At 44.8% G+C, this 20,815-nt stretch overlaps 1 protein-coding gene across 1 annotated transcript; it reads right to left on the bottom strand.

Moving 5' to 3' along the window:
• Positions 1-669: 669 nt before the first annotated feature.
• Positions 670-19,951, bottom strand: RRP15 (ribosomal RNA processing 15 homolog). The gene is made up of 5 exons (XM_018567101.1): positions 19,876-19,951; positions 15,783-16,039; positions 13,682-13,779; positions 12,921-13,110; positions 670-848 (listed from the first exon to the last, which is right to left on the bottom strand). Exons 1-5 carry the CDS (start codon positions 19,901-19,903, stop codon positions 693-695), a joined length of 729 nt encoding a protein of 242 aa, XP_018422603.1. The 5' UTR covers positions 19,904-19,951; the 3' UTR covers positions 670-692.
• Positions 19,952-20,815: the final 864 nt, after the last annotated feature.

Raw genomic sequence — 20,815 nt, forward strand, 5'->3', positions numbered from 1 at the left:
CACCATCCTCCGACACCTCTCCCCTCCCTATCCCCCCACCCCCCCCCCCCCCCCATAAAAGGTATGAATTTTGGAAGGGGCTACGCTGTGCCCTTTGATAAAGAATCCTCAAACTGTTTTCTGCTCCCGCTAACCTTGGAGAGACAGAAGTGAAAGCCAAGTAGTTATTTTCGAGCAGAAATCGTTTTCAAAAGCGGCGCTGGAATCCGTTTCAAGCTCAGCCAGGGTCTGTCGTCCCTGCCAGCAAGAGGAGAGATTCTAAACACCACACAAGGTGACGGGCCGGAAGAGACAGCCGTGCTCCTGTCAGGGAAGGGGGCCCCCGAGGAGCGGGACGTGGTGGAGCTCTCAGCCAGGATATCCATCAGGGTGACAGACGCAAAAGTTTGTGACCTCTGGCGCTTCCCCTCGCCGAACTGGGCAGGTGCCACTGTTTTGACTGCACAAGATGTTTTGGAAAAATAGGTTGAAAAATTAGACATTTTGGAAAATATTTCTGGATTAAAGGCTTTCCGCGGCCAGGAGAACAAAAGTTCCCATCGCTTTTTTTTCCCGCCGGTTTCTTTACATATAAATATAAAAAAAAAGGTATTTGTGAAATGTGAAAAATGCTGTGTATTCTCAGAAAGAAGAGTTTATCCCAGCCGGCTCGAGAGATAAGGAATTATCTTTAGCCCTTCCGCTGAACTTGGCTATCTGTCCGAATCGCTTCCGCTGTATTCCTCGCCCGCTGGTGCACCCGCCTCACCGTCCTCGCTGTTCTTGTCCCAGTCCTTCATGGACGCACCCATCATAAAGTCATCCCGCAGTATGTTCCACTCGGACGTGTCCTCGGATTTTACCACATTCTGGAGGGAATAAAACATCAGAGGGAAATCATTAAAAAATATGAGAAAGAAGAACAAAAACATACAAAGCAGCAATAAAAAAAAGAGAAAGGACAGCAATACTTAGGGTCGGTTCAGCACATAAACAGTGCGTTCCAGAACAGCCAGCCTCTGGAACGCACTATCGCATTGCAGCCGGCTTCCTGCGTTGAGGGGTGTGTCGGTGTATTGAAGTCAATGGCACCACAGCAACGCCCCCCCCACCAGAACGCATGGCACATCAGTGCCTACATTCTGGTCCAGTGCGATCTGTAAAAATAGCACTTGGAGCATTTTTGCAGATCGCACTGGACCGGAATGCAGGCATTGATGTGGCAAGTGCACTATGGGCAGGGGGCATGGCTACAGTGCCATTGACTTCAATGGCTGCAGCCTCCACCACCATAATACTCAATGTTGGCTGGTGTCAGAACTCAGATTGGTGACCTCACCGCATACAAATAGGGAGGAACCACTGCACGTAGGAGCAGTAGGTTTTTGGCCCAACCGGCCTGTCGAATACTTGACATGCTGCCTCTTCACTGCTCTCCTGCAACAGGTCTGATAGGGTCCAGACTTGCCTCCCTTGGGGCACAGATATTCCCCAAACCCAGAAGTTTGGTATACTTGCAGTGGTCAGGAAGAAGTGAAGAGAAGGTGTTTAAACAAGCAGGCTGCTGGAAAATAAGTATCCAGCCTCTTCTATTACAGGTATACTTTTATAAATAAAATGACCCTGTGCTAATATGGATAAGATATAGCGCCGGTGCACCAACAAGCTCGTTTCAAAGAGAATCTCTTCATTCTCGTAGGAGCACATGGAAAGCATTGCCATGTGATCATACAAGAATGAAGAGCTTTTCCCTTTAAAACAAGCTTGTCCATTCCAGGAGTGAGAGGAATATGCTCCCCATCTATGCCAACATGGTCACCTAGGCTGACATCATATAGTTTTGCAGTTGTACTATGTCACACATGCCACACATTTCATAAGAAAAGTGATGCGGGTACATTTTTGGGCCATTGTGGTACATTGGCTGGGCTGCCTTAACACAATGTACACTAATGTCCTGCAACATAGCAGAAAAAGTGTGACTTTGCCCTAAGATGACTATTTAATGACATTATTGAAAGAATAACATACGTCTTTAACTGAGCCCTAAACTTGGATGCCAAAATACGCCCAGGAACCGGGATGTACAGCACGGCCAATGAAACATGCCATCTGCATATCCCATCTTGTCCAATATTAGAAAGAATGTCAATCTAAACAATTACACACACCATGCCAAGACTGCACGGCTAATATAAGGTTGGAGAGAGATCATACGGAGTGCAACAGCACCACCATGTGGCCATGTTCAGTAACTGACTGTCTCTTTAAATATCTGAAAACCTGGTTCCTTTTATGCCCACAAAACCCTTTATTTTGCATTTCTTCACTGTGAAGGTTCACTAATCCATTAACACACATGAAGCATGCAATTAAATGAGGGGTCCTAACAAACAAAGACATTTGGTGAAAGTTCTCCTTTAATTGGGAGTATTTAATAGTCCAAGCACAAACAAAGCTCTGATTTATAATTAAACTGGAGTTCTTCTTTAAAGGAGGATCTGGGCAGACCACACACTACAATGAATGAAGTGTCTGTTTGTTTAGCTGTGTCAGCTCGACAAACAGTGAAAGGTCTATTTATGGGATTCACATACAAGCGCTGTGTCAACCTGGACCATCAGTATAATCCCAGCCTATTCAGAGCACTGGGTCAAGAAGATTGTGTCCGTGGAATGTTAAGGACCACCGCGCTTGTGTCCAATAAAATCCTATTTACCTACCGATACCACAATCAATTACTGAAAGACCACCCAGTGCTGTGATAAGGCATGGGCCGAGGTTTAGATAACTGAAGAGATGCAAAGTCCTGTATTTTTTTTTGCATCAGCAGGTAAATGCTAATATAAAAGTATGAAAAGGCTAAACTGCGTGATGCAGCCGGGGAGATTCACCCCCTCCATTTGTCCTGGTGGCCATATATCCCCAAGACAGAAACTGAGAGAAATCCGACGTTTTGGAGCGGTCATCAAAGAGGGGAAGGTAAATCACCCAACAAGGTCAAAAGTTTAGGTAACAACTGTCTAATTTGGGAAGTCACGAGAGTTGTTATTTCCTGTTGCATCTCCAGGACAGGAAGTGAAGGGAAATCTCAGCGGGGACAATTAATAACCTCATAGGGATATTGACCCATCCAACTAAAAAAAGTACTGTCTTCCAGAAGTGCTAAGGTTTTTTTCCCCCCCCATACAATACTATTCCCCATCACCCATTTCCATGCTTACTGATCTCCTCTACCCACATGGACTCACTCCAATGTTGGCTTCACACCATTGCTCTGGATCAGCTTGCTGACAAGGGTGGACTGTGCCTAAGAAAGTTGCCATTCTATAACAGGAAGTTACTGAACAAGGACCTTCCTGGCAGGATCTGCAGCTATTTTATGAAAGCTACAGATAAAGGATTAAAGAAGAACTTTACCCCCCATTTTAATGTCTAACAAAACAGTTACTTTAAGGCTCCTTTCACACCTTTATTTTAGGTGTGATTAGGGATTCCCGCTGCAGGAAATTGCAAGTGGTTAGGAATCAATCACTATCCCTGGATGCATGATCAAAGCTTCCAGGGACAGCGATTCATTCCTAACCGTATGTAACCGTATCACATACGATTACATGCAGCATGCCGACTATGGAGCTGCCATTGCTCTCCATTTAAAAATGCTAAATCCTGGCTTTGGCTATACTTTTGAGTCACAGACCCAGAACAAACACAGTGTAAATAAGTTAGAGAAAGTTAAGACTTTTTTATCTCTATACTTGTTCCAGTTTAAGGCCTTGTTCACACCAAATGCAGAGCAGATCCGGTCAGGTTTCTGCACATGCAGTGCAGTGGGTTGTGCCGCATTTTTGATGCGTTCCGGGCCGATTTTTGTTTTGGGCTTTCAAGCACTTGCATGCGTTTTTGCATGCATTTTTGATGCGTTCCAGAGCAGGTAAAATAGGGCTTGCCGCAGTTTTTTCACCTGCTCTGGATCTGCACGCTGCGATGTGAACTGGAGCTCAAAATACCATAGGAATACATTGGACGCAGTTTTGATCCGGTCTGCACCTGCTCTGGATCTGCTCCGCGCTTGGTGTGAACAAGCCCTTAGACTCGCACAACAATTTAAGTCAACACATCAGCATGGCAACCAAGGACCCAGCAGTCTCAATGGAGAGGTCAACTATTTAAATGCCAGTCTATGAGATTGAAAATCCCATTATTGGATCAGTTCTGACTACCATTAATGGGTATTCTGAGTGACTGTGTGATGACCCCAACTTGTCACTTTGGAAATCTTTTACAAGTCTGAGAAGACAAAAATGATGATGCGCAACTACCCACTCCAACATTCAGGCAGGTCACAATACTTGGTTATACAATTCAATCTTTCAGGTTTGATGCAGCTGCTGTTGTGTAGAATTCATCTCCCCCAACCCTGGCATCTGTCCTACGCAATAGTTCATTCCTGGCAGCCAACACCATAAAGCCATCCTGACCTGCATATGGACCACTACGGGTACATCAGTGCTGCTTACCCAACCCTCTTCAGCTTGAAGCACTCACCAGAACTTTGACATACCAAGAGTGATAGCAAATGTTGTCCACAGGGGGGACAGTGATGGAGATGACTGCAGACCAGGGGGAATTAACATACAATACAATTAGCTCTTCATACAAAGAGTGAATCTAATGAAAGGCATAGTCTAGCATTTGCAAATCAATAAATGCACACAAAGAAAAAATGAAAATGTTTGAGCCTGCAAAAGCATGTCAGTGGATGCTCCTGCAGACTCTTCCCCACCCCCAGTCCCAGTCTGTACTGAAGCATGAACTTTCAGTTTAGGGACAGGAGGAAGAATGAATTAACTATAAGTCCGGGGACGTCACCACAACTCCACAGATCATGTAAGTGGGGAAACATGGTTAGAAAAGTAAACATAGCCTTTTAGTGAAATCCTTTTTACTAGGGATGCACCGATACCAATACCGAGTATTTGGGAGAGTGCTCGTACTCGCCCAAATGCTCCGATGCCTAGCCTGATACCTGAACCTCTGGTTTTAGGAAGCCGGGCAGCGAGTCATTACATGCTGCCTGGCTTCCTGATTGGCCGGGAAGCCGACTACATGCTGCCTCCTCACTTGGTGATGAGGGAGCATAGAGCCAGCTTCCCGGCCAATCAGAAAGCCGGGCAGCATATAATGACTCGCCGCCTATCTTCCTGATTGGTCGGGAAGCTGGCCGGCGAGTCATTACCCGCCCCCCAGCTTCCTGATTGGCCAGAAAGCTGGCTTCATGCTCCCTCGTCATCTGGTGACGAAGGTGGATGGACCCGGCCAATCAGGAAACCGGCATCGTGTAATGACTTGCTGCCTGGCTTTTCAGACTGGTCGAGAAGTTGGCCAATCAGGAAGCCAGGTGGCGAGTCATTACCAGCCCCCCGGCCTCCTAAATGGCCAGAAAACCAGCTCCACGATTCATCATGACCTGGTAACAAGGGAGCATGGAGACTGTATCCATGCTAATCAGGAAGCCAGGTGGGAGACATTACATGCCACCTGGTTTGCTTAATGAGACTTCCGGTATTCTACTCGATACTGAAAAAACCTGTAATCGGTGCAACCTTCATTTTGACATTTGAAGCCAAACGCAATGTTGAATGCTCTTTTGGATGGATTGTTTATTCCTGGAGTTCTACTTAAAAGCAGAAGTAAAAAGATAATCACCTCGAGTACTTCAGTCATTTCAAAGTTAACGTACCAACAACATTCATATGCAGTAAAAATGTTCTAGCATCAGATATCCAGTATTTTTTCATGTTACATTTCATGTTATGAAAGGTTTATCGGATACAAAGAGTTTTTTAAATGGGACTCGGGCACCCAGCGTTTGCTTTCTTTCATGGTGCCGCATTGGACACCCGATTGGCCTAGGCACAGTCACTGGTGGTGAACCCTTTGTCTCTACCAGGGTGGGAATGACTGGCGGGTACGTATAAGCAGTGGTGGGGAAAAGGGTCACTTAGCACAAGCTGTACTGTTTTCTGAAGAAGGTTCCCAGATGACTTAGAGTAGTCCTTTAAAACCAACATCTCATGGTATAAAAACCTAACAAACAGGCCCAGGAGGAAAAAAAAAAAAAGGTCCGCATTCTGCTCCAATTCAGATAAACAGAAAACTTAATCTGATGACATGTTCCTCGGTAGCTAGAAACCAAAACATCAACTAAACGAGCAACAGGAGACCTGGGCCCCGTTTCAAACACAACCATCGCATGACATGAAAAACCCTCATGTTTAGGTAGATCTATAACTCTTCTCTTTGGAAGTGACTTCATAAAGCCTCAAATTTGATTTTCAGAGCTCAGGACGCTGGCCAGCAAAAACGTATGTGTTTGATCTGGTCTACATGTCCCCAAGGACCGGCAATAAATTTAGCAGCGCTGCCCGGGAACCAGAACGTTAAAAAAAAAAATAAAATAAAGACAATGACAAAAAAAAAAAAGAAATCTCAATGGGTTGAACAAGGATAAGGCAATACCTTGATAAACAGTGGGAGATATGAAAGGAACTGTGCTGGCTTTCAGCCCAAATATAATGAATTCCGTATGGGCACACAAACCTCCATTTCACCAGGGGCGAGGGGGGGAATCGGAGAACATAAAGCAAATATTCATCAGAAGCTTACGCTAAGAAATATGAATAGCGTGTAAACAGCATCTCAGAAATATACCAGTGTAAACATCTATCGCTAAACTAAAAAGATGTAAAGATGAGAGTTCCATGAAAGGCTATTTTTGGTCAAAAGGAAAAAAAAAAAAAAAAAAAAAAATCATGAATGTACAATGGGGGTTTTAGTAACCTGAAAATGTGTGAACAGTGAACGATAAACAGTAAATGTGCAAAAAATGCGACCAGCCTGATCATATGAAGTCTGATAAATGATAAAGTAATGCTCCGGCTAGCAGGCAGCATAGAAGGTAGATAACTGAGAAGGTCAGCAGTGCTGACTGACCTGCCACCATCTTGGCAATCGTTTCTGCCTTTTCTCAACCAAAGAAGGGACAAGTCTTTCAATATGCAAGGTGCTATACTGTACAGTCCACAGGAGAAGAAGCACCTATGGCTCAGGAAGACCGTGGACAAGTTCCAAGTTCATCTTTCATAGGAAAGGTGGAGATTTGTAAATAATTTCAGCCATCTATTGTTCTTTAAGTCAGGGGTAGGCAGACTCCGGCCCTCCAGTTGTGGTGAAATTAGAAATCCCATCATGCATCTGCCTCTAGAAGTCATGCCTGTGGCTGTCAGAGTCTTGCAATACTTAATGGGATTTGCACCACAGCTGGAGGGCCAGCGTTTTCCTACCCCGCTATAAGTTGTATAACCTTCGGCATGCGTTGTTCACTTTTGTTCACCATGAACTCGTTTAAAATTGCCCACATTTGACAAGTTGACTGAGGCTGCAGTTCTCCCGGCTCCCTGTCGTCTGTGTTACATAGTATTTGAGGTTGAAAAAAAAGACATTAGTCCATCAAGTCCAACCTATAGGATCTCATTCTAGGAGTACCTGTACCCCTGTATATTAAGGTCCCTTAAGAAATCGTCCAAACGTTTCTTGAACAATTCCACATTCTTTGCTGAAATCACCGCCTGTGCCAGTGAGTTCCAGACCTTGACCGCTCTAACTGTGAAGAACCCCCTTTGCCCCTTATGCTAGAACTTATACATTCATGCGCACTCCCGTATATTATCCAGGTCCTCCTGTAATGTTATACTGTCTAAGTCCGTGTCTATTACCCTCCCAATTTTAGTATCATCCGCAAACACGGAAACATCGCTGTTAACATCTTCCCCGATGTCATTAATAAATAAGTTGAACAATATGGGACCCAGCACAGAACCTTGAGGAACACCGCTCATTACGCTAGCCCAGTCCGAAAAGGTGCCATTTACAGATACTCTCTGGAACCGTTCCCGTAGCCAGTTCTCTATCCACGTACACACCACCTCATCTATGCCCATAGCCCTCAGCTTGTGAAGTAAGCGCTTGTGTGGTACCGTATCAAATGCCTTTGCAAAGTCCAGATATACCACATCTACCGGCTTACCTCCGTCCATATCTCTACTCACCCCCTCATAAAAAGTTAAGTTAGTTAGGAACGATCTTTCCTGAACCCTTGCTGATGGTCATTAACTATCCCGTTTTCCCAGGTTCCGCCAGTTGGGGGTTCCTATAGTTCCCAGGTTGGCACCTAGCCCCCTTTTTGAATATGGGGACCACCATAGCCCTCCACCAATCACTGGGAATCCTACCAGTCATTAAGGAGTCCTTAAAAATGAGGATTAATGGTCTAGTTATAACCTGGCGGGAATCGGGATGTTAGATCCCGATTCCCGCCAGGGAGACCTCACGTCGTCTGGACTGGAACTCGGGACCCCCCCTCAGTCACCTCACGGCCACACCTACCCTGTCTCGCTGTGCCGCAGCCGGGCTGCCTGCTGGGTAATGCAGTCCTCTGGCTGGCGGCAGCTCTCCGGCTCCTCAGTCCCATGAAGATCGCACCCCCAACTGGCGGAATACACCCAGCCTCTGCCTTCCTACGGCCCTGAGTGTGGGCAATATACCGGCAGGCCAGATCTAATGATAATTATATTATCATGCGGGCCAAAGATAATTCCATCCTGGACTAAAGGAATCAAAAAGCCCTCATTTCAATCAGTGAGGCAGTGCTCTCATCAGGTTTCCATTCACTGTACTAATGATGGCCAAAAAACCTGAAACAACTGTATGCAGTTTGGAATAAATGGCTATCATATTAGACTATGTATGCACTATACACCAATGGTTCTGAATGTGCATTTTAACTTTTTGGTTGATAAATAAGTTTTGCTGTGTGTGTGTGTGTGTTTAGTTTAGTAAATCACCCCCATTGTATTCAATCATTGCAAAGGTCCCTGGAGTATGACCAGAGTTCTTCTTCAGCGAAAGGTATAAGACGTTCACCAATAAAGTATGTTTCAACGTGGCCAGAAAACACACAAACAAAAACCATATGACATGATGCTTATGTGGTAATTGGATCAAACGCAATGTGCTGGCACAGCAAAAGCACTTAAGCTGAAGGAGGAGGGAAACCAAAAGAAAGAAAAAATGGCAAAGGTAGAAAACGGGCCAAGTGCTTTCCGCCTCCGTGCACTCACATCAAACTACAAGCAGCGGCACTCAGATACCGCGGGGCTCTGGACACGCCATAACTGCCGCCCATCAGGAGAACATTTATTTTGTTTAAATCTCTTCTATTACTGAAGAGAAACCACACAAACGTCTTCCAGGGGAAAGCTTGGGCAGAGATTAGCAGGAGCAGCACTTTTTACGAGGACATTCACAGCACATTCTGTTCAGTGCACACAGCCCAGAGCGCCGGCAGCAGCCTGTGTGTTGTTTACAGCTGGAAAGGCCATCTACCTGAGAGTATCACTTTAATCAGGACTCCGGGCACAAATTAATCTCACAATCTTGGTTTTATGCCCCAGATATACAAACCACTTTAAAAAGGGAAACAGTCATGGCTGTGCTGAAACAAGTACTGGATTATAGTGGGGTTTATAAAATTGAGTTAGCATGTGAATGCAAATTTTGGGTACAGATCACAGTGCTTACCCTAAAGTGAATCAGTGCTTTTACTATGCAGGAAAAGTAACAGGTTCAGAAATGCAATAACCCCCCCACATAGCTTTTGCAAGCATTGGCATCAATATTATCCTTAATGCCCTTTACACCATTATCTTTATGGCGTTAAAGGGCATGTTCATTATTTTACTATATTCCCTACCCCCCTTCAATTAGATTAAGCCAACCAGTTGTCCCCCAGGGCCATAATTACTTCCTCCATAGCTCCAGTTTGACCAGTAAAAATCTACTGCTGTGCTGCTGGTGTAATGTCCCAAAGACTTGTGATGTTGCTCCTGTACTATGGGGGTACTCCTATTCAAGCCTATGGGATATTAGTGTGCTGGAGCTGCCAGCCCAGGTACTAGAATTTTACCGGTTGAGATGCAGACAATATGGGGGGCCAAGTAGGGATACATCTGGGGGGGTCCTTGTCTGAAGTTTCAATCAGACATAGAAGTGCCTTAATTCAGGCAGTTACTGCTGTGCTATCTGCAGCTAACCCATAGTGCTCTGGAAGTCATTTGTGATGTGTTTGATATTTTTTTTACAACATTAAACAAGTGAAAAACTTTAACCCAAAACCATTAACGTTTCCTCTTAAAGTTGACCTGAACTCTGGAAGCTGTACCCAAAAAAAGACAAGCAGAGGGGAAAAGACTAGTCACCAGTATTGCCTATGGTCTCCCTGCAGCTGATATTTTCCCCATTACGGGAAAGTCATCACTATGACTTGTTCTGTGGCATGGTCCACTTTAAAGTAAACTTTTATCTTGCCTTTACATTTTAAAAGAGAATTATGGGGTAACCTTTTTATCCCATAGTTCTGTTTTGGGGTCACAGGAAGACATATACTAACCTATTCCCATGACCCAAAGCTCAGTATATAGCAGGCTATTGCAGTATTTAGCATTCCCTGGGATACCATTGGCAGGATGAGGTCACCCCCAACACCCCATGGAAGATAACAGACCATAAAGGATCAAATAAGTGGTTAGGGTTTACATACGTTTTAACAGATGAGTAGAATTTAAAAGCCAACAGTGACATCTGCAGGCGCGTAGCTAGTAAAGCACAAACATCCTCAAAAATATTAAAAAGCTTCCTCTTGAGATTTAGTCTTCATTTAACTACACTGATTTGCAGGGTTACATCAAAATAAAGTGACAATGAATTCAGGAGTTAAACCTTAAAAATGCATTCAAGTATCTTAACTAATAACCAAAATACATCTTATTTGTGTATCACTCGGCTGTAGATCCTGAAATCATCTCTGAATTGATGCTGACACTGTTCTTCCTTTTGGAGGGGGGCTACGTTTGTTCCTCCAAGCACGCTTGGAGTGGTGTTGTAAAGTAGCCACCACTCCAAGCGTGCTCTTGTGATGGACTACAATCTTCCATCACAGGAGTGAGCTTGGAGCGGTGGCTACTTTACAACACACACAGGGACCATCAGGAACAAAAGTAGTCACCCTCCTTAACTACTGAGTAGCCCATCAGCTGCAAAGCAGTAGCCTTCAATGCTCCTACCTGTTGCCATTTATCTAATGTGCCTTAAAATAGAAAGTAAAGTGGACTTGAACGCAAAAAGTGAAAATTTGGCATTTATAAAAGGGACATTTAGAAATGTTATTTGTGCCTAAGCTGTAACCTACATTGATAAAAAAAATTGGATTGGAGGGGGAAATTCAATTTCTCCAAATTCACCTGGGAAAGTGGAATTACCCTTTAACAATCTTAGTTTTCAGAGTTTAGTTTAAGAGAGTTGACTAGAGAGGACCTGCCAGTTCTGGAGGAGAGTTGACTAGAGAGGATCTGCCAGTTCTGGAGGAGAGTTGACTAGAGAGGACCTGCCAGTTCTGGAGGAGAGTTGACTAGAGAGGATCTGCCAGTTCTGGAGGAGAGTAGACTAGAGAGGATCTGCCAGTTCTGGAGGAGAGTTGACTAGAGAGGATCTGCCAGCTCTGGAGGAGAGTAGACTAGTAGGCCAGGCTGCCAAAATGTGCAAGTCTGTGTACACCTGCACATCATGGCAATGGCCACCACCCAGCTGGTAGTAAAGTTCCGCTTTTAGTGCATTTACTTTTTTAGATGCCTTTACAATGTGCTGCCATAAAAGTCACCTGGCTGTTTCCACCCTCATTTTGGCTCACTGACCTGGAACAACAGGAAAGGGAAGGTGCTAACTCCCAACATGCATGCTTATTCCAAGTCACCAATGGCGGCTTCCTTTTTGCTCTTGGTACAGATTGTTCTAGATGGAGTAAGAAAGGGCCAAAACTTCTTTTTCCCTTATGTTTTGTTGCGTCACCTGACAGAAGTTCTATTCCTCATTCCCCTCCATCAGAAAAAGGTATTCTTTACAAGATTATACGTTCACTTTAACCACTTGATGACCAGGTGTTTACACCCCCTTCCTGTCAAGGCCATTTTTCAGTATTCAGCACTTTGACATTTATGGCGTCATACAACACTGTACTGAAATTAATTTTATAACCATTTTTTGAGGACAGATAAAGCTTTCTTTTGTTGGTATTTAATCACCACTTGGGTTTTTATTTTTTTACTATATAACAAAAAAATTACCAAAAAATTTGAAAAAGAAACTGTTTTCCCGACATTATGTAATGACACATCACCCCAATTTTTTGGTAAAACATAAAAGACGGGGTCACGTCAAGTAAAGTCTTTAAAAAAATTGAAAAAAAAAACGGATTGCCCAAAAAAATACCATATCCAAAATTGGCCATAGGCAACGCTTTAACAACTTTTACTGCTCATCGATTTAGTGTTATCAGTGAGTGATGGCCCTAAAATGATTGCTCTCACTCTGACATTTGCGGTGATATCTAACATTTGCAGCGTAATTGGTGCAATCGTCATTTTCGCACGTAGGCGCACCAAACACGTGTGTGTGTGTGTGTATGGAGGGGCGGGGACATTAAAAATGTGTATTTTTTTTTTTATGCGATTTTAATTTTTTTTCTTACTTTTAACTTTATTGTTATCACATAGCTATCACAGGCGCTCTTGGAGACATCAGGTGTCTTTAAGACCACTAATGTCACATAGGGACCCCCAGAGAAGCTGAACCAGAGATCTGCTTCAACAGCTTCTGTAGCCGGAAATGACAGCTGAATGCGGAAGTGATGTAATATACATCACTTCCTGCATTCAGAGACCGGAGAGGAGTTCGGATACACCCCCTAGCGTGCATTTTCTGTCTTGCTTGGAGTTCAGCTTCAAGTATGAGAATGACAAGACACACTACGCCTGCCTCTGACCTACCTTCTTAGATTCTCTTTTCCCTTGCTGTTCACTTTTACTCTCTTTCCCTCGGAGAACATCAATGAAATCTTTCTTCGACACCGATGACATCAGTTTACTTCTCTTTCTATCAGAGTTTCCGGCTTCTTGCAGCTTGACGTTTACTTTACTCTGATGAGTTCTGACGGCATTAAATAATTGTACGACACCCCTGTGGGGAAAAAGCATAAAGGTCAAAAAAGGTCAGAAAAGGCCACTGCTTTTTTTTTACGACGGAACTGCTAAAGACATATCTATCCTTATGTGCTGTGCTAAAAAGTTTAGAGAGCTCAATTGCTCAAGAGGAAATTTAGAGACCAGGCAGTGTCTATAACGTAATGATTTACAGGACCTTAGACTGCTGCAGCAGAGGGGAAAAGAAGCTCCAGACACCAGTCTAAAGACCAAGCCAACAACAAAGATTGGGCGAGTATAACCTTTACCTTTTTTTTTTAGCACCTAGACAAAAACTAGCAGTGAACCCTTGCAGGGGGAGGGGTAGCAACACTGCAAGGGTTAATAAAAGTTTTGCAGAGTTATTCTTTATTGTAGAATACACAACTAGCTGTCTCACATTTTATCTGCACCTAACAAATACAGATCGGCAGTTGATGGTGGGGGTACAGTTTAGCCCAGGAGAACTGCAGTTGCCATGCGATGGTCTAAGTTACATTCCACAAAACAGACAAAAAGAAAGGAAACTGCAAAAAAAAAAGGAGAAATGCTGTGTATTTGTTTTGTACCTGGTAGCGATTCTCTGCAGATTTCTCTCCACCTCTCTGTCTCTGATCACATCTGGTTTCACTCGGCACAGCATCTCCCACTGTCGCTTCTGATCAATCTGCAATGGACAAGAGACGTCAAGGGAACAACAACATACCAAGAGAGCAACACGAGAAGATATTAACAATGAAGACTTCTATTCTCATTTATCTTTAACGGCAACACAGCTAGATCCATTACTTTCCACGAGTATATTATACATTAGTCCTTGCATCATGGATCATGTAAAGGGGTCCGGTCCTGACTATTTCTTGTGGATGATTAGAGCTCTCCATTCCCAGATTTCCTAGTCAGCTAGTTATGTGATGTCCCTCCATGCTGTCTACATGGTACTGATCTGTGTGCATCTCTGTACGGCAATAAGACATCATAGAGTCATCTTTCCTCCAGAATACACTTCTACACAGAAAATGCGAGGAGGAACACATACTTTTTTTTTCAAACTATGAAGGTCTTAGGATACCATGCGAGTATAATTACTACCACTGAATAAAAATGCCTTACAATGGCATTCTGAGCTGTTCAATAACAGATGAGCCTGTTCCAAAAATATTGCGGTATTATTAGATATACTCATCCGATTCTGGGTCCTGTGGCAGTTGGCACTCTCCGCTCCAGCTGTGGAATGTCCCATGGCTTCCTCACTTCTAATGCAATTCAATGGAACTGCATTAGACTTGATGACGTAATTGTTCCTTAGACCACCGGAGCCCAAGGAAGAAGCAGCAGCGGGGACCGATCTAGCAGCTTGGCGGGATCAAGAACCAGGTGAATATACCGGCTTTATTTCATGCCCTAGGAGGAGAAAAAGCACTTAACCCTTGCAAGGCGGATGTAGCCCCACTGCAAGGGAACGTTTTAAAAATCCCTGGAGTTCTTTAAAATGTTAATATAGCCACATTTCTTACTATGGATTAAGGATAGGCAAGAATCCCTGACAGTTTATTCTAGCTGCGTGTCCCATTCAGGAGATTTCCCTTCACTGCCAGTCCCAGAAAATCAGCAGGAATGGGAAATCACTCCCGAACGTGGCAAAAATCCCCTCTTGGACAATTGTGACCAACTTTGGGTCTCTCGCCACAATCTATAACCAGGAACAATATAGAGATCGGTTCCCATTATTTCTCATAATGACCATTCTGGTTCTTTCAAAAAGGCCAAAATTGTGTGTTGCTACTGCCACAGATGATATGATATCTTCTAATGGAGACGCCTTTTCTGGTGACAATTGTCTTAAGGTGCCCATACACTGGCCGACTTTCGGCTGGTTTTTAATGTACCAGCCAAAAATCGTACAGCGTGTGGGGCTGTCGGCTCCCCTCCATCAGCTGATCGATGGAGGCGGCTGTAAAATCTTTATGCGATAAGAGCCAGCAGCCAAACTGCTGCCCGCTTTGATCAGGTATTCCGACGGGTGGTGGTGGCACCTGTCAGAATACAATGCAAACAGTTGCTATTCCCCGTTCGACGCGTTGTTTGTGTTGGAGGAATCTAGTCAATTTTTTCGTTCATCCAGCAGGTTGAACTAAAAACATTGATAGCTGTACGGCCAGCCTTAGGTAGAATCTCCAACCAATTTGAGGAGACACAAGCTTAGGAGGCAGGAGAGGACGGTTCCACAACGGACGATGATGTGATATCTTCTAATGGGGACAGATTTTTCGATGACCTCTCTTAGGTAGGATCCCCAACCATTTTGAGGAGACAGATAAGTTCAGGAGGCTGGAGGGTAAGGTTTCAACCTCGATTTTTATATGGAAAGTCAAATTTTGCATATAAATATTTGTGGATCTGGATCTACTGACCTTTTTGACATTCAGATTTACTGAAGGTTGGTATGTTCAGCCGTTAAAGCCAAGTTCCTATGATAGTATAGGAGTTAAAGTAAACCTATGTGTAAACTCATACAGTAAGTTGGATCAAACCTACTAGGTTCCATCTATAATTAAAATATATAAAGATAAAAAGATACCTACAACTATACTTTACAACAAAGCATTGGCAAATGAGCCAGCCTGTCCTTCTGTAGCACACAGTCCAGCCTCCAAGTTTAGTCCTCACCTCTTTCCTCTTTTCCAACTTCACCAGCCTCTCCCGTTCCTTCTCTTTCACCAGGACTTTGCTCTTCACCAGGATAGTGCCGGCCTTATCCGACATCTTCTTGTTAAGAATTTTGGCCATGGCATCAGCCCAGCCTTTGTTCGGATCTCCATCAGGCTCAACATCCTTCTCCGACTCATTCTTGGGGACATCGGGCTCGTCAACATCTCCGTCAGATGAGAAACTGTCATCGGCAAAATCGGAGCTCCTTTCAGAACCTGCAGCAAACACATTTTGTTTTTATTAACCTTCCAGGACACATGCTCAACAAAAACAAATGAAGGAACTAAAGGTGCAGTTAGCCTATAAATAACATCTGAGGATCCCTTTAAGAATATCTAGATTTATATGACCGAGCCAATATGTATTCCCACACCGGAGGTACAGATAAGAGTGAAAATATTTGCTGTGAAGATGGCAGGAAGCGTTCGCTTACTCTGGGGATATTGTTTTCCAGTGTTGCATGTGGTCTGTCTTAAGTTGATAATACGAAACAGATCTTTGTGGAAAATGAGCGAGGACCTGTCACCGTTCCCTTTCATCGACATGTAAAAAAACACTAGGTGGTCTCAGGATAGGAAGAGCTTCCCTCAAATACCAGCAGCTAGGAATCTGTGCCGAGATAAAAAACTGAACTCCAGGCTAACACCTAAATACGCATATGAAATACATATAAGGGAACTGGATGTTTTTTCTCCAATAGGATGTGTATTTCTGCCCATCCAGTAGTGAGATTTACACAGCTCTGCAGCGGGGGGGACTGGCTCTCAAAATACCTGAACAATCTGATTGGATGCAGGCACTGTTCAGGTGCTTTGACAGCCAGCGGGCCAACTAGCAAGACACAGCGGGAGACTCCTTCATCCACACAGTTTAGCATAGATGGAGGAATCTGTTGCACTCTTTGATTCCGACCATAGAAACTCTGCAGATAATCTATAGGTGTATGGCCAGCTTTACAGTTCTAGACTGTAGAATGGGGGTGGGCAACTCTTGCCCTCCAGCTGTACTTTAACTATAAATCTCAGCATGCCTCTGCGAGTCATGCCTGTGGCCGGAGTTGCCCACCGCTGCTGTAGAAGCAATACAGAGGTCTACCTTCTCCATTGCCAGCCTGCTTGGGAACTGAATAAACAGCAAACAGATGGTCACCTTTCTGCTCACTCTGCTCTCTCCTATCAGCACAAGCCTCATCAGCACATTTGCATGAAAAACACACCTGACTAGGTCCCTGTCCTTCCCCCCCCACCAGTCCTTGCAAGAGACCAACATGTCTAATTCAGGTACTTACAGCATTTAAATTCTGGTACTTTGTAGCATTTAACGCCCAACTGAACCATTGTTATTACTGTATTCCAGCCATTGTCATTTAATGTGATCCTGTCATTGTACTCAGGACTGGTTCACACATAAGCGTTGTGTTAAAACTGCGATAAAGTGCGTTTGGCACACGCCATCACATCTAGAGTGCAATACTTTGTGCTAGGTGCCTTGCAGTCATTTGAATGGCGCCACAACGCATGTTCAAGCAGGACAGAAAGCGAGGGGCGGTCCCTCTAATGCAGCCCGGGATAGAAGGATAAACCTGTCATGAGTTCTTACTTTTCCTCATTCTATGCAAAACTAAGAAAAACCTTTTTGCTGGACACACCATTCAGGGTTCATTTACACCATCGGCCACGTTACATTGCAGCTTCTGGTGTGCGCTGTGAAGGAAGCCGTGCCAATGTGCTGTTATGACGAACTGCACTCTTTACAACTTTATTGAAACATCACAAAATGACATTCCATGCATGTTTATGCACCACACTGTGTTGGGGTGCAGTGTTCTACTTTGCAATATGCGGCACAGAAAAAGTACAGCGTGTCCCATTTTATTTATTTTCAGAGCAGTGGTGTGATCTGAACTTTAAGGACTCGATGCAAATTGTCTGGTCAATAGGTTGAGGCTGCACTGGGGAACGCTGCCCAATGCCTATGGTGTGAATTAGAGACGTACCAATATCGTTTTTTCAATATCGAGCACTGATATTTTCTTTCGGTACTCGCCAATATCAAATACGGATAGTCCCATTAAGGAAGCCAGGCGGCGTGTAATTACTCACTTCCAGATTAGCCGGCTCCATGCTCCCTCATCACCAGGTGACGAGGAAGCATGGAGCCAGCTTTCTGGCCAATCAGGAAGGCAAAAAGGTGGGTAATGACTTACCGTGTGGCTTCCTGATTGGCCAGCTTCTCAAACAATCAGCAATCCGGGGCAGTGAGTCATTACACCCTGCCTGGCTTCCTGATTGGCAGGGAAGCCGTCTCCATGCTTCCTCGTCACTAGGTGGAGCTGGCTTCCCAGCCAATCAGGAAGCTGGGAGGCGACTCATTATCCACCCCCCGACTTTCCGATTAGCCCGGGAAGCCAGGTCCATGCTCCCTGGTAATGCAGAACATGGAGCTGACTTCCTGGCCAATCAGGAAGCCGGTATAGGCATCGGGAGCATTTGGGCGAGTACTCGGTACCAGCTTCGGTGCATCCCTAGTGTGAATGTATTTCATGGATGTTGTTTACCTTGTGTACACATCCAGGGGACTAAACAGGGGTGAGCAACCCTGGCCCTCTGGTCATGCCAGTAACTGTCAGTCCTGCAATGCCACATGGGACTTGTAGTTGCACAACAGCTAGAGGGCTGGAGTTGCCCACCCCTGACTAAAGGCATGGTTTTTGGGTATTTAGCATATTCTAGGTGGATTGCATTGCCAACACAATAACTTACTTTTTGTTTTTATCGCACTGCAATACCGTGCTGTGGTGGCTGCCACGAGGTGCCATTTAGAATGAATGACAATGCACAAGTGCACCTAGCATGTAAGGCATTGCACTGGTCATGCCTCTGGGAGTCATGCCTGTCAATGTCAGTCATGCAATACCTCATGGGACTTGTAGTTCCACCACAGCTGGACGGCCAGAGTTGCCCACCCTTGGACTAAAGGTGTGGTTTCTGTGCATTTAGCCCATGCTAGGTGCATTGCTATTTATTCTGAATGGCAACACAACGCACTTGCTGTGCAGTAATACAATAGCATGCATTAAAAAAGAAAAAGATGTGCATGCACTACTTTGTTTCAATGCACTGCAACACAAGCTATTGCAATACTGTGCCTTGGTGCCTGTCAGGAGGGGCATTAGGGTGCCAGTTAGAATGAATGGCAACACACCTAGCATGTGTGGCATTACATTTTGCTATAGCATGTACTAAACACACAAAAAACAGTGCCTTTAGCTCAACGTTATGGGGTGAATGGGCCCTAAAAGCCCTGAGACTACTGCTGGGTGCCGGCATCTTGGATGTGATAACAGCAGCCCCAGCCGACTCAGAGCTGTCACTCAAGTGACACTCAGACTAAGTTCACACCTTGGAGATCCGAGACCGTGTGGCAATCGCACACAAAACCGCGCGGTCACGAAATCACCCACCACTGCCAATCGCGCTGGCGGTGCCATTATTTTCGAATGGCACCCAAGTCGCGCCAGACAGATCGCGCCTAAAAGCAGGACACGCATTCCTGGATCACTCAGATCTGAACCTAGCTTCAAGGTATTGTCCTTCACTCCTCCCTTGGCAGCTACATAAAAGTTTAGAAGACTGGAGTAGCTGGGCCAGCACAGTCAGAAACTACCATAAGGAGAGCGATATGAGGAGCATGAAGAGAGGGGGTTTGCCAGGGAATTGACAAATATTGGTAGAAGACCATTTTTCCTGCAAGTTTAGAGGCACATTGCTCAGTGAACTATAGAAACTATGCTAGTACACATTCACAATACCTGATTTTGTCTGTGCTTTGTAAGATGACAGGGTCTCTTCAGGCACAGCCATCCATGTATTACGGTAAAACCATTACTTTATACACGTTTTATATTACACAAGGCTTCATATAGGGAAAGACAGGTCCGCTTTAAGACACCCTGGCCCAGGACTCACGGCACCAGAGAGCCCGAACCAGACCTAGCCGTCCTACAATGAACCCCCAAACCACACACAGTCCGATCAGCCGGCCTACATACCTGCAGCGCCCTCCTCTGCCACCTCCATCCTTCCACCGATCACACACGTGCTTGCCAGAGCTATTCCGGGAGGGGCGTGTCTAGGCCCTGATACACATCCTGTCCACGTGACCACCAGCCGTCGCTCGTGCGGCCATCCTTGATGAGGGAATCTTTCTATTTTTTTCCACAACAGCGCCATCTGGTGGCTGCCAGGCTGAAGTCACATCGCACACGGTTCCACATTCTGTACATGTTCTTTGAAAATGTCCCTGATTGTGAACATGGATCGGCTTTGAATTGGTTTAAAACAGGATGAGTTGGTGTGTACCGGTTAGTTACAGAACCAACAATAGTCCCTGGTTATGACACATTGTTTAATCCGAATAAACATATCATATAAAAGAGCCCTTTAAAATGTGTTATCTAGAAAATAGGAACTTGAAGTGACATTAAAGGCAAAAATGTTTTTCCCTCCCTCCAATGTTAAAGTCAGCACTTACCTTTAATGATGTCTCTTAATCCGATCTTCTTTCTTGTTCTTTTCATCTGTCCCTACAGCGCTGCTGCGGGTCTCCAATCCAGCGCTGACTCCCCTGGGCTTGCCTGCAATTCCTGTCCCATGGTGTCTGCATGCGGGGGCACGCGTCCATAGACTTACCTTGTGTCTCTCCTCGTCTCCAGGCCGAAAATGTGATCTGCGCATGCACCTGCCCGAATATGCTTTGCGGCTGCCCGAGAATTTTCACATTTTCGGACGGGAGCGCGCGGGGAAGACACAGGTAAGTATTAAGCAAATAGAAAACAAAGGGACTCCCCGGAGACAAGATTTTTCAAATAACTCATGCAGAAAAATGGCATCTCTTGCGGGAAATAGTTGTCACCAAGTATATTGGGTCTGTAACTAGGCATAACCTGTAAGAAAACAAGAAATGGTCGCAAGCACCGTTCTGTGCACGGA

Source organism: Nanorana parkeri, unplaced genomic scaffold (assembly GCF_000935625.1).
Source record: "Nanorana parkeri isolate BGI_ZX_2015 unplaced genomic scaffold, ASM93562v1 scaffold1006, whole genome shotgun sequence".
Classification (NCBI taxonomy): domain Eukaryota; kingdom Metazoa; phylum Chordata; class Amphibia; order Anura; family Dicroglossidae; genus Nanorana; species Nanorana parkeri.